General features: G+C 41.9%; 1 protein-coding gene across 4 annotated transcripts in view; it reads right to left on the bottom strand.

Annotated features, from left to right (window-relative positions):
- Positions 1-18,366, bottom strand: part of UBA6 (ubiquitin like modifier activating enzyme 6) — an 88,755-nt gene that overhangs the window by 10,338 nt on the left and 60,051 nt on the right. For all 4 annotated transcript variants that reach the window (XM_061588048.1, XM_061588045.1, XM_061588047.1 and 1 more), the window contains 8 exons: positions 16,581-16,686; positions 15,709-15,798; positions 15,426-15,506; positions 14,662-14,790; positions 5,520-5,571; positions 5,369-5,432; positions 2,459-2,528; positions 1,504-1,575 (listed from right to left, as the gene is read on the bottom strand). In XM_061588048.1, the coding sequence (XP_061444032.1) occupies positions 1,504-1,575; positions 2,459-2,528; positions 5,369-5,432; positions 5,520-5,571; positions 14,662-14,790; positions 15,426-15,506; positions 15,709-15,798; positions 16,581-16,686 (664 nt within the window). The remainder of the gene's footprint in view (positions 1-1,503; positions 1,576-2,458; positions 2,529-5,368; positions 5,433-5,519; positions 5,572-14,661; positions 14,791-15,425; positions 15,507-15,708; positions 15,799-16,580; positions 16,687-18,366) is intronic.

The raw sequence follows: 18,366 nt of genomic DNA, 5'->3' as shown, positions 1-18,366 counted from the left end.
GACAACGATTTATTATATTTACTAGAACCTTGGTTGATCCACTCAGGCCTATCTATCTCAAGCTGCAAATACCTACTCCTAGGAATAGCAAAATGCAGTGTCACATAAATGCACTCCAAATGTCTTACCAATGTCCACATGTACATGGGGAGAAATGCTGAAATGCATAAACCCCAACTTATCAATACTGAGCTATTCTAGTTCTATTTTCAGTGCCCCCACTGGTTCTCCCAGCATATCATCTGCATGCATATTTAACAAATGCTCTTCACACTCCCTCTGGAATCCCGATGTTTTTATTTTGATGTAATCATTCCACCAAGGGTTTCAGGTAGAGGGCGTAGGGCAATGGAGACACTGGCCAACCTTGTTTAGTCCCTCTCCTGATCAGAATAGGAAGGGCATCTAAATTCTTAGTGTGAACCACTACACTATTGTTGGAGTAAAATTTGGAGACAGAACAAAGAAAGTTTTCTCCTAGACAATATTTTGCTAGAACCGCCTCCAAGTATCCCCATTCCAAACAATCAAACGCCTTGGACGCATTCAATAATAACAAGGTGAAAGATCTTCCAGTTCAGGTGTCATGATGTATGACATCTAGCAACCTGCAAATTGGATCCAAACCATGCCTATGAGGCATAAATCCCATTTGGTCCATATAAACCAGATCTAATATATCTTCATTCAACTGAGATGCCAAAATAGATGTAAACAGTTTTTGATCTTGGTTTAAAAGAGTAATGGATCAGTAAGACCCTACTAGTTTCCTGACTCTGGCTGGGTTGGAGAGGACCACAATGCATGAAAAATAACTATTTTCAGGAACTGGACCTCCAGACTATATTGTTTTAAATAAAATGGTGATATGTGGAATTTAAGTGTTTAAATTTCTTATAAAACATACTATTGAAACCATCTGTGACCGGGCCTCTGTTAGGTCTAGGTTTCTGTATTGCCAACTGATTTTAGTAACACTTAATTTAAATGTTGGAAATATATATATGTTAGATAGTGATACTTTAGAACAGGGATGAGGAACCTGTGGCCCTCCAGATGCTGCTGGACTGCAGTTCCATTCATCCCTGACAATTGGTCATACTAGTTGGGGCTGAGGCGAGTTTGAGTAGAACATCTGAAGGGCCACAGGATCCCCACCACTGTTTTAGAGTACTCCAGGCCCTCACATACAGTATCTCATTTACAACCATCCTATAAGGCAGCTTTTTCCAACTACAATTCCCATCATTCATGACCCAGGCCATGCTGGCTGGGGCTGATGGCAGTTGTAGTCTACCAACATCTGGGAACCCAAAGATTGGGAAAGGCTGCTATCATGTAAATCAAAGGCTAAGAGAGAGTGATTTACCCTATGAATTCATAGGAACTGCTACAACAGGAAACTAGGAATCAGCCTACAGAACCTCATGCATAGGGCAAATAAATCACTAATCATCAAGAAAAGGGGAAGAGTGAAGAGACACCCTACTTAGCTGAACTTACTTTGTTAGAAGGTCGAAATTCTTGAATCTTCAGCCCGGAAATTATCTTTAAAATGATTTCTTCTGACATATCCTATGTTTTGTTAAAAATAGCATCAGTTGTTATGAAATGGATGAAACGAGGGGTCATCTACTCCTCAGCATTAAGCAAAAAAAAAAATTAAAAATCAACAAGTAAAAAGCTAAATAGAAAGAATTCACATTTGAGATTTACTTAATTCTGTTCACTTCATGATTATGAGAACAGCATGTACCCCAATAAACAATGAAGGAAATCTATAACTTATCAAGAATATGGCTCATGAACATTTCATAGTAAATATTTCTACAATATCTGAATCTTATACACCTTGCACACATTTCAAACAAAATTCATTTTCTAAAAATGCATGTGTACAAATTGTAATAATTATGGCTAAAATAACATACACTACTTTCACATGAGAAACATAAATATACACAAAGGTAAGTTAAATGGAGCAGGCCAGAACTGAACAGCTAGGTGAAAATTACACTTGTCAAACAAGGCAGGAAAAATGGACTGACACTCTGGGGAAGGGGTACCAGAGAGCTTCCTGCGGAGTGTTTTCTCCAGCCTTAAGCAACAGGAGGAACATATTGCCCACTTAGGGGTGTCCCAATGCTCACTGAAGAGTAGATTTCAAGTCATCTGCCAAAAGACATTGCAAGAAAGAAATTCTATCAATCAGGAAGAATAATTCATAATGGAGGGATATATGATTCAGTAAGTTGTTTGAAGCACCTCTGGACATAGTGAAGATTCCTGAGATCACCCACTAGCCACAAGTAGTAGAAATGCTTCATCTAAAGGCTGGATTTTGAAGTATAACTTTCCTCTACCTGTCACAAAAATGCCTCACTTGTCATAGTATTTTGAAAAGTTAACAGCAAGAGCTAGACAGTGCAAATACTAAATCCTCCAACTGGAGGCTTACCTTTTCTGTAAAAGGGATACAGTAAACTATTGCAAATAGTTTTGCTGTACTCAGTATGAAGCTGTAGTGCCTGGAGGAAAAATGAGAAAATGGTGTCGCTTTTTTACTCCCTTTTCCTGCAACCAGGTATACTGTAAACCTAGCTAATCTCCTCATGGCCAGTGACTTTAATGCCTATTTGGGACCTGATGATTCTGTACTAGCAAAATCTCGATATCTTCAAGGAATTGATCATATGATAGGCCAATCTCCCTATATCAGACATTCTGAAGATGTTACAAAAAATTTTGCTGGTGCGTGTTTAGGTTTTTTAGCATGCTTGCACAACAAAATAATTTTGAATGGACAACCAAACAGATAGTGATCATTAGTTACTTTAATAAAACCCTTTATCAATATTTGTTTTCTCACCGGACCTCCACTGCTGGACTTTTCCTCACTCGTTTGCGAGAAAAGGATTAAATGGGCAAATCTGCTTCTCTTACAGTATCCCTAGCATGTTTGCAACTTTACCAAAACATCTTCGTTTCAGCTGACAAAAAGAAGCTGTACTATTATGAGGCCCTTACCTCTGACATCCAAAGGACCCTAGCGGAAGACAGTAATTCAGCTGGTGTTAAACATCTTAGAAGCAAGAGTTCGTTTGCTCGTGATTGTGTGTTGCTCAAGAATCACATCAATCAAGTGTATTCCATCTATCATAGTGAAGGAGCTAAATGTTTACCCGAAGCTTATTATAAATTGAAACGTGAATATAAAACACTTATTAACACACACACAAAAAGCTGAAGAGAGGAGAAAATGGAACTTACTAATATCTGCAACTCAAAAGAAGGATAGCAAATTGTTTTGGCAGATTGTCAGAGGCCATGGCACATCCCCATGGATTCTCTGCTTATTGTGTTTCATCTTACGAGTGGGAAAGGTATTTTTCTGCAATTCTACATGATTTCAACAACACTTTTACGTGTAGTTTTCAACTATCTCCAGATGTTCCAGAAGGGCAACCTGTAACTCCTGGTGAAATCCTCGATTTGATTTTAGAGAAACTTGGGAAAGCCCCTGGGCCAGATTCTGTAACCCTGATTGGTCTCCGTTACTCTCAACTCTTTTTATGTTTACTAATAGAACTGGAAAACCCCAGAGATCTGGAGTAAAGCTGTTATAGTTCCTATTTTCAAAAAAGGTGACAGGACCAACCCAGCTAATTATTGCTCCATCAGCCTTCTCTCAGCAATTGGGAGACTTTATGCTAGGTATCTGAAATGTAAGCTTTTAACCTGGATGGAAGAAAACAGCATAACTGGTGAAGAACAGATTGAGTTTAAAGCTGGTTGTTCAACCTTAGATCACTGTTGTGTATTAGCTCATTTAGCTGAGAAATTTACTTTAGTTCCTGGTGGTAAGCTTTTAGGTGCCTTTATTGATCTCAAGTCCGCTTTTGATCTGGTTTCAAGAGATCTGTTAAGGTTTAAATTACAGAATTACAGTATGGACAAGAGTTTATTATTTCTTATTAAATTTCTATATAATCAGACCTCTAGTCAAGTTAGATGTGGGGAGCAGGGTCAAATCACTAATCCAATTTCTGCTACTAGGGGGGTAAGACAGCGTTGTATTTTGACCCCTTTTCTTTTTAATTTATTTTTAAATGATTTGGCCCCTTTTCTTCACAGTGTTGACTCTCACACTCCTAAATTATCTAATGTTAAAATACCATTGCTTTGGTATGCTGATGACGTCGTATTGTTGTCCAGAATAGGGATAAATCATTTATTATCCACGTTTGGCATATACTGTTCTAATAATAATCTGATTATTAATTACTGTATATCTAAAGTTTTAGTGTTTTCTAAAGCCCAGAAATAATACAAATGGATTTTAAATGGTAATGTTATTGAGCATGTTTATCATATAAAACGCTTAGGGATCCAAATGAAAAGTTCTGGGCTTTGGTCAGAACAACATAGGCAGGCAAATGATTCAGTGAGTTTTAGTCAGCAGCTATTCTTAAGATTCTTTTCTATGCAAGGTGGTCAATACATTCTCTCTGCTATTTAAACTTATAAAGCAAAAATCCTGGCCCAGCTCACTTATGATATTCCGATCTGGATCCTGGATTTTAACTCTCAAATGGAAAGAGAAATTAGGAAATTAGGAAATTACTTGGTTTCCCTCCTTGCGTGGGTAATGCAGCTATTTATTTGGAAGTAAGTATTTGTTCAGTTGCTTGTAAAGTTTGGATTGACGCCCTTAAATGATGGTTACACTTACACTTCTTAGTAGCTGCTGGTAGTTATCTTTCCTTACCACTCTTGGACTCCTTTGTGAGTCACTGGATGTGTGAGATGGAGAAGAAAATAACAAAGATGGGCTTCCCTGTAGTGTTGGGTAATTAGGGGCTTAAGAAGGCCCAGATCTCTGTTGTCCAAAGACTAATAGACCTAGATCTGCAGCATTTGAGAACTGCTGCTAATAAATCTTGCTCACCACAACTCTATGTTAACTTTAACAATTACGGAATCATGGCAGCTTCTTATTTGTCTTCACTGACTATTCCAAAGTACAGGAGAGCATTTAATCTTGCCCAATTTAATATGTTGCGATCAGCACTGTTGAAAGGACGATTTAATAAGATAACATATCTCTGGTTATATTCAAGGAAATTACAGTCAAGAGAAAGCAAGTCCCAAAGTTAGATATTATTTAATTTGGGTGGGTTTTATATTTCAACACTCAGAGCTCATTACAAATGTCACTGAAGTTTTGAGACATCATATTTTATGAAATCTTCTGATAAGAAACTTGTATATGAATACCAACACAGATGAGTCAATATGCCAACAGGCATATCATATAACATTCCTTGCCCCTTACAATAACAAAGTCTAAAGAGACACATTTACTTACAAAGGATCATTGAAATCAAACTGTATCGGAAAAGGTGGCCTCTTTGGAGATTGCCAAAATAAACCTGGTGGTTTGAAAGAAAGCATATTGAAACTAAAAGTAACAAAGTTAAACACATTTGAAAATTAATTTAAACATTTACGATACTTACTGCCATCTTTTAATCGTGTATCAAGGGGAAATGAATGAAGTAACTGGAGGGCCTACATGGGAAAGAAATATTTTCAATGTAGTCAGCTTATCACACATCAGCATTCTTTCACATTACTGCAGCCTTGGAATTCTGCTGCTCTAAAGCCAAGCTTATTTTTAACAGAAAGGCAGAAGGTAGCCTAATTAGCTATTAAAATATACAACTGCAGAACTCTTAACTACACAAAAACTGTTATGAGCTCAGTATCCACACTAGTAATCAAAGTGTGTCTAGCAAAACAAGATGGCCAACACAACTGACATAATTTCAATAGAAAAGATTATTTAATTCTAGCAAAACCACTGGGATCTTCCCCTCATGTTAAATAAGTTTAGACGACAGCTTAAGAATACACCAATGAGCAAAGTTATTCTCATTCTGGTCAGTCGATGGAGGTTATCCAGGAGGCAAAGCTATGAATGTGCTTGGTCCTCTGGAAGTGGGATGAGCCTGTTTTGTGACAAAATGCAGCCAAACTGACACACACAGACACACATGTGTCTTGGAATCCATTAACCTTTATGGCAGTAAATTATAAATGACTGGGTATTTTAACCTCACAAAAAAGAGAGATAAGACAAAATAGGAAGTCATCCCAGGACACAAAACTAATTTAAACTATTGATTCAGGGAACTAAAACACATCCTCAACTATGCTGCAGGAGCAAGATGGTCTTGACAAGAAGAGAAAAGGAACCCAACTTCCATCCACTGAAGAGCATAAACATTCAGTGTGACTGCAACATTCCTTTCTTATTCAATGAGAGAATGCTAAACAAATGGAGGAGACTGACAACAAAGTGGCTGCCTTTCAGGTATCTATGAGAAGTATGTTAGTTCCAAAGGAGACAAGAGGACCTGATCTCTAGAAGTTATGCATTGAGGCCGGATAAGACCTAACAAAACCATGCCTTATATCCCAAGTGATGTGGCTTTTATGCACCTAGCCATAAAAGTGAGCTCCCAGATTCATTTAATATGCAACCTCCATGTTAATATACAGTTGTTCACAGTGTGCTCTGACTTATGCCAAAAACTATTATAATGCAGTCTTTTGGCTGTTATAGAATAACGGACTGATCTTGGAAACAATCCCCAATGTGACTGAACAATGAAGGGGCATTGTTTCTTCCTTGCGGAAGGGTCAGATTATAGCCACCCCAAACAAAGCATTCACATGTAGAGGCTTACAGGATGGTGGCCTCTAGAAGCTATTTATAAGAACTCTTGAGAACTTTCTGCATATTTGTGAATGGCTAGGGGTCACCACCATGGTGCTTTCAGGCACCAGTGTGCCCACCATTACTGTCTATGGCACCCAAAAAAGGTCTCAGTAATTATCCCCTCAAAAATCCACAATACTTGAGAGGCTTTTTGCTCTTTCAGATCAGTTCTTATTTGCACTGGTGCAGCCTTTCCTATATTAAACACACTCCCTTAAACGTACCTATGTTTCCTTGGAGGCCAGGATTGGACACCTGCCTTCCTGTATGTTCTGAAGGGGAGGCACAAACAGCTTCCCTCTGAGCGTGAGCAGGCAGTTACTGACATACATGCCTTTTCCCTCACTGATAGGCATGGCATGCCTCTTTTTCAGTCACATGCCTTTTTGTGCTCTTTCAGATGAGGCAACCATTTTGTGATTGGCACCTACAGCATTTTCTCAAAATTGTGCCCACTGGCCTAAAAAGATTGGTGACTTCCTGGGTCCAGTAGAGAAGATCCTTTACAAGTGAAAATAACCAGAGATTGAAGGTGTTTGGATTAAGAACTTGTTCTAGAACTTTTCCAAGAAAACTTGTAGTTGTTACTGGCCAACTCTTTCAGAAGATAGAATATCCACTTCCCCTTATTATAGGAAAGGTATTGTAGAATAGGCCTTTCAGTCTTCAACTAGCAGAGTGGAACCAGGCTGAGTAACAAGAAGCCTTGGGATAGATGTTCAGGAAGAAATGGGAGCATCAATGAAGGATGAGAAAAAATGGTGCTCTTCTTCCTGATAAGGACCTACTAGAATTTCATCTGCACTGTACATCTATGGTTTCTGCTATATTGCAAATAAAAGTTGCAAAGAATCTATTGGTTTTGTTCCAGTTCCAGGTTTGGGGCTGAAATTGCTTTTGTCACTCTAGCAGATGACTTGCACCAGGAGGAGTGCAACCCTGCTAATAATCTTAAACTTTTCAGAAGCTTTCAGTGCGGTAGACCATCCTTTTGAATCACCTTTTTCCCCCTGCTCTTTAAATGTGTGTTTTCAATATTTGATGAACATGATGAGGGTAAGTTCATTTAAATTCAATCCAGGAAACCCAAAACTGACAATAGTTGGGAACTCTGTGGACTGGTTGGCTGAGGAAATGCATGTTCTGGACAGAATTACAATCACTTGTAAGAGTCAGGTTTGCAGTCTGGGGTTACTATGGGACTAGCATTGTTTGATGCCCAGATTGTAGCTGTACTGAAAAAAGACATTTGGTCTTACCATGAAGCAGTCTTCTCTGTGCGTATAAAGATGATCTCAGGTGGGTAACTACCTTCACCTAGCAGGCTGAATGCAGAAAGAGCTCTGTTCGATTTGCAGAGGCTTCCCACTCTCCCTGACTACATGTCACAGTTCTCTGATGACAAGCCCACTAGATGAGTAAAATCACAAACTGGAAAACACAAAGAAAAAGACACAGAACGGAACTCACAAGCTCTCTGCTAATAAAAGAAAAAACAGAGCTTGGCAACCCAGCACCTCATAGGGAATGGCCCTGAGATCATCTTTACATGTACAGAGAAGACTGTTTCATGATAAGACAAAATGTTTCCTCCTGTGCATGGAAGATGATCTCAGATGGGACATACCAAAGCTGACCCATGTAAGGTGGGAAAGAATGAAGACGGGCTGTACAATGCTATTTTCCTGGGAGAACGTGCTGTAGTACTCTCCTCCCAAAGGCAGCCTCTGCTAATGCGTAAGCATCTGTTTTGTGATGTTTGATAAAAGTGTTAGGGCTAGCCCAAGTTGCTGCTCTGCAGATCACATTAAAAGGAGCACTGATGGAAAAGGCTGCAGATGTCGCAGATGCACTGGTGGAGTGTGCCACTATATTAGAAAGTGGTGTTAATTTCAGAGAAGTATACGCTAAGGCAATGCACGCCTTAATTCACCTGGATAGAGTGGAAAAGGAAATGTTATTTCCTAATGAAGCTGGGTGAAATCAAACAAACAGGGCATCCGTTAGGCGGAACAGTTTAGTTCTAGATATAGAGCCCTCTGCACATCCAGGAAGTGTCATGCCCTCTCTATGGGATGAACAGCGAAAGGATAGAAAGAAGGTAAGACATGTTCCTGTTGACAGTGAAAGTTAGAGACAACTTTAGGATGGAAGAAAGGGTTAGTGCAGAGAACGACCCTATCCTTATGAAAAAAAATAGCAACTCTTGTCGACAGACAAGGCATTCAACTCAGACACTCTTCGTGCAGAGGTAACAGCTGTAAAGAACACAACTTTAAAGGAAAAGAGATGGAGAGAGACCATACCTAGTGGTTTGAAAGGGGGCGTCTGAAGGGCAGTTAGCACCTTGTGTAAATCTCAAGTTGGATAGCCTGCTGGGTAGATGGAGTGAATATTGTGGCTCCATGCAGAAAATGCCTAACGTACAGATGAGATCCAATTAGTTTCTCTGGATCTTTAGAAAGAATTGTTGACAAGGCTGAAGCTTGGCACCTCAAAGTGTTGGGTCTGAGCCCCATGGACAGACCATCTTGCAAAAAGGCCAGGATGTCAAAAAGGCCAGCCTTTCTAGGAATTAGTTTCCTATTTTGGGACCAAGTAGAAAAAAATTCCACATACCCTCATAAATCCAAACAGCAGAGGCACATCGGGATGCCATCGTAGTATCCACTACCAGTGATGATATGTCACTTTTCAATAATCTCCTTTTTTCTATCCTTCCCGTTCATCCCATAGAGAGGGCATGGCACTTCCTGGACGTACGGAGGGTTCTAAAACTTTATATATCATACGTGACAATCTAACCACCCAGGATCAGGATGGCTGAATTGAGAGGAATCTCTTCTGAGAGGAATTTTCCAAAGTAGTGTACTGTGAGATTGAAAAGGTCAAAGAACCATGGTCTTTTCAGCCAAAATGGAGCACCAGGAGGACCGCTGCCCTCTCATCACAGATCTCAAATCCATACAGGCATCCTGGGGGCCAAGGGGACATGAGAGCATCTACTGCCTCTGCTGATGAAGACACATAGTGGGAGAAGAATCTCTTGATCTGACAGTTGATGTGGGAGGCACACATATCTACACTTGCTCTGCCAAAGCAGGCTGTAATCTCTTGAAAAACTGCTGGGTGAAGCTTCCATTTCCCCTTGTTGTACAAGTAGCCAATCCACTTGTACATTGTCTTTTCCTTTCAGATATTCCATAGTGATCAATTCCAAATGAGTCGCCACCAACTGAAAAGTTCCAAGGCCTCCCATTGAAGTTGAGCTGACTGCGTGTCCCCCTGCCAATTCACTTGGGCCTTGGCAGTCATGTTGTCTGTTCTGACAAGCACTGCCCTCAATTGTCTCAGAGTGGTACAATATCTCAAAGCCAGATGGATTGCTCAGATCTCCAGGAGGGTGATAGAGAGTTCAGCCTCCTCCATTGACCAGAGCCCCTGCACTATCTGCCCCTCACATATGGCTTCCCAGCCCATCAGGCTGGAATCTGACATGTCCATGGAGGATCTTGAAGAGGAATGCCCTTCTGCAGATTGAATTTCTGTACCCATCACAGGAGAGACCAATGAACCAATGAAGGAAGCGCCACTTGACAATGGCATCTGGCAGCAATGTCATTCTGGAATGGAAGACGTGCCCACTAAAGTGGTCGAGAGTGATGCTGTGCCCAGGGGGTTGTCTGAAATGTTGATACCATCAACCCCACTGCTGCTGCCAGTTGCATACGGTCCACTGACTGAAAAGGAAGGATGGATAGTATCACTGACTGTAATATGTTCACTCTGTCCCGTGATAAGGCTATAATCCCTAGTTTCATATCTACTCTTGTTCCCAAGTGCGTAATGTGATAAGATGGGGCTAACTGGCTCTTGACACGGTTGACTATGAAGCCATAATCTTTCAGGCATGCTAACATCACAGAGACCATCCTAGGTCTTCTGCAGAGAGGCAGAATTAAGAGGTCATTCAGATAGGGATACACACGCATCCCTTGCAGTCTGAGGAACACCATCAGGGTAACCACTGTCTTTGTGAATACTCTGGAGGCAGACGATAGATCGAAGGGCATGGTGCTGTACTGGAAGTGGTTGTCCCCCACTAAGAACCTGAGGTAGCACCTGTGAGGTGGAAATATTGGAACATGTAAGTAAGCCTACTTTAAGTTGATGAAAGTGAGAAAATCCCCCTTATCTCAGGACCTCTTTGATGGATGTTAAATTTCCATACGAAACTTGTGTAGGAGACATACTTGTTCAGATTTTTCAGGTGAAGGACCGCCCTGTAGGAGCCATCTTTCTTTGGAACAGTAAAGAAGATGGAATAATTTCCAGAGAACCTCTCCCTGGGGGGCACTGGCTCTGTAGCTGCAATTTGTAGAAGATGGATAACGGCATCCTGAAGCCTGTCCCTTTTGTCCAGAGAGGAGGACGGGGTGAAAGGACAGACCTCAGTAGAGGAGAAGTGAACTCTAATCAAAGGCCATGATGTAAGGTCTATATTACCAAGCGATCTGATGAATTCCCTATCCATCAATGAGAGAACAGCTGGAGTCAACCTCCCACCGCAGCAGTGCTAGCGTGAGAACTGGTATTTATTTCCCCAGAACTAGGACCGGGAGCCAAATTTATTTGAAAATTTCTGCTGGCCCTTGATGGGATTGCGTTATCTGTTCCAGAAGCAGCAATTGGATTGACTATCCCCTCTTCCACATTGTCTGAAGCCTCAAAAGGGTTGAGAGTATTGGCAGGGATGAAATGACCTATGAAAGAATCTTCTGTCATCTCTTTTCCTGGTAGGGGGCATTGACTTCTTCTCCTTTGATTCCAGCACTCTGGCCAGAGTGACATCTCCAAATAATTTGCCTCCAACATAAGGCTCAGAGGCCAGATTGGAACGAGCAGTAGGGTCGGCTTCCCAGTGCCATAACCACAAAGTTCTCCTGGTGAGGACTCCAACTACCAATGTCGTTGAAGAAAACTGCATGGCATCCATGGCTGCATCTGCCATGAAAGTAACCACCCTAGAAACTTTTAGCAGATACTTACAGACTCTGGCCCATGTTGCAGCCCATCCATTAAGTCCTCCAACCACAGGAGACATGCTCAAGCAAATACTGAAGTGGTTGCTGCTGCACGGATCAATAACGCACTAGCCTCATGGACTCTTCTGAGACCCTGGTCCATTTTACACTTCACTGTATCTTTAAGGTGAGCATCCAAGTCTTTCAGGTTCAAAGATGGATTCAACAAGATCACAATGGAGGCATCCACGAGGGAACTTTCAATTGATCCATGAGGGAATGTTCAAGAATATAATATTTGTTTGCTGCAGGCACTGACTTTTTGAATTGTAACGGCGCATTGAACTCTGATTTAATCACCTTTGGAAGTAATGGAGGTAGTTAAAGGACCTTTGATTTAGGTTTTGTGCCCGGACACAATGCCGCCACACTGGAGGTCGAAGGAGGTGTTGATTCTTCTGAAGAATTCAGATTCAATGCCTCTATAGTCTTGCAGAAAAGGGGGAGAAAGTGAGCCTCTTGAAAAATCTGGTTAGTGGAAACCTTGTCAAATTCAGATTCCCTGCTCCATTCCTCTTCATCCAAGACAATTAACTCGTTATCTGTATCATCAATCTTTTCTTCAGGTGCAGGAGTGTGCCTACCCCAGGCTACAGAGTGAGGGTCTGGCAACTAAGGATGAAAGTGTACTTGTGGACTGGAGAATGAAGGAGGCTGAGCAACCTGCTGTGTCCTTTGCGTCCTGAGCGTGGTGATCTTGATGATGAGGTAGGAGTCAAGGGACAGCCCTATTAGTAGCCACTAGCTGCTGTGGCTGCTGCAATGGATCAGCCCCTTGCGCACCACTTTGTTGTTGTGGGGTAGCCCCATAAGGCATGGTAGAGGAGGCTGTCAGGTCTCTGGCAAAGTCCACAAATAGCGCATCCCTCAGTTGTTCTTTCAGTTGTTGCAACGTTTGTGGTGAAAACTGTATAGGTAATACATGAGAACATGAAGACTGACTTCCCATGGTCAATGGTGAGGTGGAATGAACCACCCATGGTGAATGAGTAGCTTGTACCGAATGTGCCACCTGTACATCTTGAGAGGGTGGCTGAGATACAGATGAAGCCTGAAACCCCAAAACTTCATCAACGAAGATCTAGTAGAGAAGATAGTTCCTATTCCCTCTTCCCCATCTGAAAGGGGCCCCTGATCGCTCTGGGATATGACATGCTGTGAGAACCTCTTGACAAATGATGACTATCAGACAAAATGGTGTCTCCCCCGGCGCTGCCCAGATTTCTCCAAGATCCCCACAGAGGCATCCAAACACCCCTCTTCCACCCTGCCCTGCTCCCTCCAATTCACATCCGTGCAATGAACTGATGAAGCTTGCATCCACGGAAGCCACCCTGCCTGCCACTGACAAGATTGCCTCAGCACCCTCCTGCCTGATATTAGAGGGGCAGATGGAAACCGCCTCCATCAATGGGTTCTGCAAAATGATGGTTGTTGGTGGCTGAAAAATTGACACAGGTGGTAATGGCAGCAACGGAGCTGAGACCGGAACCGTCGCTGGCTGTGCCAATTTAGCAGATGACTTCCCTACAGTGAAAAACAACCAGCTTGGCAGGTGTTACGAGAGTAAGCAGTGAGCAGGAGAGGCACTTGAGCGTTTGGTGCTGAAAAGTTCATGGAGTTGCAGCCACTCTGGAGGCGGGAGGGCGAAACCAGCCACTCTGGAGAAGGTGAGGGGAGAGCAGCCTGGTGAAGACAGTAGTCTGCTGAAGACTTGAGCACTTGGATATTTGCTGATGAAGTGCCCACAGAGCTGCAGCCACTCCAGAGATTGGGGGGGGGGAAGAAAGTCAGGGCACTTGGTGGAGAAGCGCCTACAGAGCTGTGGCTGCTCTGAAGCTGGGGGGCCAAGACAATGAGAGTGGCCAAAGGATGGTGAAGGAAGGGTGCTTGGCGATGAAGCGCCTACAGAGCTGTGGCTGCTCTGAAGCTGGGGGGCCAAGACAATGAGAGTGGCCAAAGGATGGTGAAGGAAGGGTGCTTGGCGATGAAGCGCCTACAGAGCTGTGGCCACTCCAGAGATGGGGGGAGGGGAAACATAGGTGAGTAGCAAACAAAAGCGGAGAACAATCCAGTACGTTTTGTTTTTGTTTTTTTAACGAAGGAAATACACTGACCAAACATAGGGAAAAAACAACAAGAGAATAAAGGACACAAGAAACAGAACCAAATACAGGCCTGAACCAAAGGTAAGCAGAGAGCAGAATCAACAGTCTTTTGTGAAGGCAGAAAGAGAACTGTAGCATATAGCCAGGGACAGCGGGAAGCCTCTGCAAATTGAACAGCACTCTTTTTGCTTTCAACCGCTAGGCGGAGCGAGTTACCCACCAGAGATAGTCTTCCTTGCACAGGAGAAGTACCTTTTATTGGCTTTGGCTGATTTACCAGTGTGCCCACTACTGTAAGATAAAGATATGGTGGCTGCTATCATTCATGTTTTTGTGACTTCTGGGTTAGATTATTATAATACGTTCTATGTTGAGTTGTCTTTTAAAATAATTCAGAAGCTTCAGCTACTGCAGAACACCACTTGCTTTCTGATGGATTTGAGTTGGCAAACATATTGTGTTTTGAAAAAACTTTTTGAAAAAAGTAGTATAAAACATTTTAATGAATAAAAATATTTAAGTAGCTTCAGTTCCTCAAGTTAGCCTGAAAAATATAGTTTCCTTCCTGTCACATGTATGTAGAATTGAAAGAGACAGATTTCTTTCAAGAAACACACATTGCATTTTCTTTAAATTGTCAATTGGTAACATCAGCTGCCAGATTAAAACTGATCTCAGTGCTCACCTTATGATTAAAATATTTCTCAAATTTTAATCTTGCTAATTCAACACACTGGGGCCAGCTTCTTGGCCTTCTACTAAGGCATTTAATCACTTGAAAAGAGCCTTCCAAACTCTCGCCAGACTTTATTCTCTAGGAAAGGGAAAAGAAAGGGTGAACACATACTAGTCAGCAAACACATTATTCTTTACAAAATATCAGCCAAGTCACAATTTAATTCTTGCTTTCACTTAAATGGGAATTAGAAAACTGCACCAACCTAGTATAGGGGTAGCCAACATGGTGCTCTCCAGATATTTTGGAGTACAGCTACCATTACCCCTAAAACTGGCAAAGCTGGCTGGGGCTGGTCAGAGTTGTACTCCAAAACATCTGGAAGGCACCACTTTGGCTACCCCAATATACTGGAATAATGTAAAACACAGCCAGTGCTTCAGACTAACAGTGAAACATACAGAGACTAGAACTGAAGTTATAAAAATGAAGATGCTCAGAACGCCCACACCAGGTCCTTGAAGTAATTCACAATAAGCTTAAATCACAATTTTTACCCCATTCACATTCCAGTTTAGATAGAATTAAGTAGCAACCCTAGTGCAAACCTTTGGCAATCTGCCTGGAACAGTATGAAAATATAAGGGTTTGAAATAGCATTTTACCACATTAAAATCTATCAATACCAGCTACCTACAAGATTTGTCACAGTAAAATTGTAAAAACACCCCGAGCATCTTCACATTCAATATGCAACATAAAGTTACCATTACCTGTAATACCTCTTCTGCTGATGGGTAAGTTTGCCAAAACTTATTAAACAGCGAAGGCTTGTGTGAAAAAGCACTTTCAAACTGGGGAAAAAAAAGAAGTTATGAGAAATTAGTATTGGATCTCCTTCCCATCACACCTGATGGCAGGGAGAAGGGGGAATCAGTGCCCTTACCTGAAATTCAGTGCATTATTGCACTTAATTTAATTCTCCTTCATTTCAGTACAAAATAATTTTTCACTGAATTGTGCCCATAATATATCATGTTTATTGTAAAAATTTACCTTGTCTCTTGCCCACTGTATTGTGTGTTCAGTGGCCGCTGGGAAAGACTTTAAAGTACAAAATGGTATTTCTTCTTCAGGTGGATCTCGCTACATATAAAAAAGAGAGGCATAAATTTATCATAAACACATACATTTGGATGTTTTATCTCTAGCATTATTTCTAATGCCAGATCAATTCCTTTCCATACTTCCATTCAACATATACTAATGATGCTACCTATATATCAGGGATGGGGAACCTGTTGTCTTCCAGATGTTTCTGGATTACAAGTCCCATCATCCCTGATAACTGGTACCTCTGACTAAGGTTGGTGGGAGCTGGATGTCTTAACATCTGAAGAGCCACAGGTTCCCCATCGACTATAAATACTTCCCTGGGTGTAAGTCCCAATGTACTCAACTGAGCTTACTCCGAGTACTCACGCATAGGCCTGCACTTTTAGTATAGGACTAGAGGGGCTCTGCTCACCAACCTTCCACTCCGTGCCACCCCCTGGGCAACCCCACTTCCCTTGTCAATCCGCTTGCTTCACCTGCTCCTCTACTGCTGCTGCTCCACCCTACTGCTGCTGCTCCACCCTACTGCTGCCCTGGTCAAACACTGCTGCCACCCAGTGCACCGAGGCCGCACATCAGACTTTCAAAAGTAGTAGGTGGTATGACACTAGAATTTGTCATTCAAAATTTAAAAACCTGGGGGAAGGTGGGCAATCACATTGCAGCCCGCAAGTACACTTAGAAGCAGCTCTCTGATTCTACAGTATATCTACAAAAATGTCCCAAAGGAACAGCCACTTTAAAGAAAATGAAGAGGAAGATTTATAGATTCAGCAACCCAAGTACATTGTATTTGTAGATGGATCACTTACATGACTGTTATAAGATTCTGTTAGGTGAGGCACAATGACTTCTGTATGCCCTTTAGTTCCCATGGTTCCTGAATCTAAGAGAGGACGCAGACTTGCTAGACAGCGGCTACCAAAAAAAAAAAAGAACAAATCAGAGTAGATGCCATATAGGCCCCAATGGGGCATAGGGGGAAAGACAAAACTATGATATGATCTCATGACATTGACAAGAATCGTTTAAAACGGGATTTCAGTTACTGTTGTGGGACCCAACTAATGGCAAATTCCTAAAACCAAAACCAGTATTATTTACACCCTTTTCATTGAAAAAAATATGCTTACAAAATATATATATCATCAACAATAAATTAAGAATTGCCACTAAATCCATTATAGATTCAGTGGGTCAGGAAAATATCTTCAACTTGACAGGCCAAACCCGGCCAAAAAAGGAAGGCCTTCATAAGGCAAGGGGGAAGATGAGCCTTCCTAGGTAGAATTCCACTGCTTGGACACAGCCTCAGAGAACTTGCCACACCTCCTCTTCCAATAGTGCAAGTAAGAGCCTCTCCAGTAGGTCTTAATGAGAACACAGGCTTATATGGAATGAAACAGTCCTTTAGACATCTTGGGTCTAAGCCCTTTACTGCCATACAGCATTATAAAACAACATTAAAGAAAAAAAGGTTAAAGATCAATGTTTATGTAACATAGACATGATTATCTGCCTCTCCTTCCTTTGCTGCTTTTTGGCACCAATTGAAGGTTTTCTCCCCATGCAAACTGCAGAGGCAGGGGCCAATCTGGATCACAGCACAGGTGAGACAAACAGTTAAATATTTGGCCCCCACTTACATCCCAATCCAGATTGGGGGCTAGCTGAATTGGTTAGTCCCCAGTTGTGCTGGCTATTTTCTCTTTTTAAAAACACCTATTCAAATAATGGCTATGTGAATGGTACTGCATCAAGTCTGGTCCTTAGATTTATAAACTGCCAATTCATTCATAGCTGAACCATATAGGATATACATGCAGTGAGGTTCTGGAGTGAGCCTTGGGCTTGTATGCCATAAGTATAAACTTGTTAATACAACATTTACTTACTTACTTATTTTATTGCATTTGTATACCGCCCCATAGCTGAAGCTCTCTTCGGAGGGCCTTTGATGTTGAGCGTAGTGTACGGGTGGGTTCGTGTTGGGAGAGGCGTTCCATCAGGTATTGTGGTTGTAAGCCATGTAAGGCTTTATAGGTTAACACCAGCACCTTGAATCGAGCTCGGAAACATACAGGCAGCCAATGCAAGCGGGCCAGAATCGGTTTTATATGTTCGGACCATCTGGTCCCTGTTACCAATCTGGTCACTGCATTTTGCACAAGCTGCAGTTTCCGAACTGTCTTCAAAGGCAGCCCCACATAGAGTAACTTACAGGTTACCAGAGCATGGACAACTGAAGTGAGGTTATCCCTGTCCAGATAGGGGCATAGCTGGGCCACCAACCGAAGTTGGTAGAAGGCACTCCGTGCCACCAAGGCTACCTGAGCCTCAAGTAACAGAGATGGTTCTAGGAGAACCCCCAAGCTACGAACCTGCTCCTTCAGGGGGAGTGCAACCCCATCCAGGACAGGTTGAACATCCACCATCCGGTCAGAAGACCCACCTCAGAAGTTCCAGTAAAACTACAGGACAATAATTCATAATAGTAAAATTTGCTTAAAGAAAGCTAATGCGGCATTTTCTCAAAAAACTGACATGCTGTGATCAACTATCTCCCAGGCATTTTAACAGCATTTGAATTGCATGTGT

This window comes from Rhineura floridana, chromosome 11, assembly GCF_030035675.1.
Source record: "Rhineura floridana isolate rRhiFlo1 chromosome 11, rRhiFlo1.hap2, whole genome shotgun sequence".
Taxonomy (NCBI): domain Eukaryota; kingdom Metazoa; phylum Chordata; class Lepidosauria; order Squamata; family Rhineuridae; genus Rhineura; species Rhineura floridana.
Note: the sequence above shows the minus strand (reverse complement) of the source record. Positions and strands in the feature narration are given on the sequence as shown.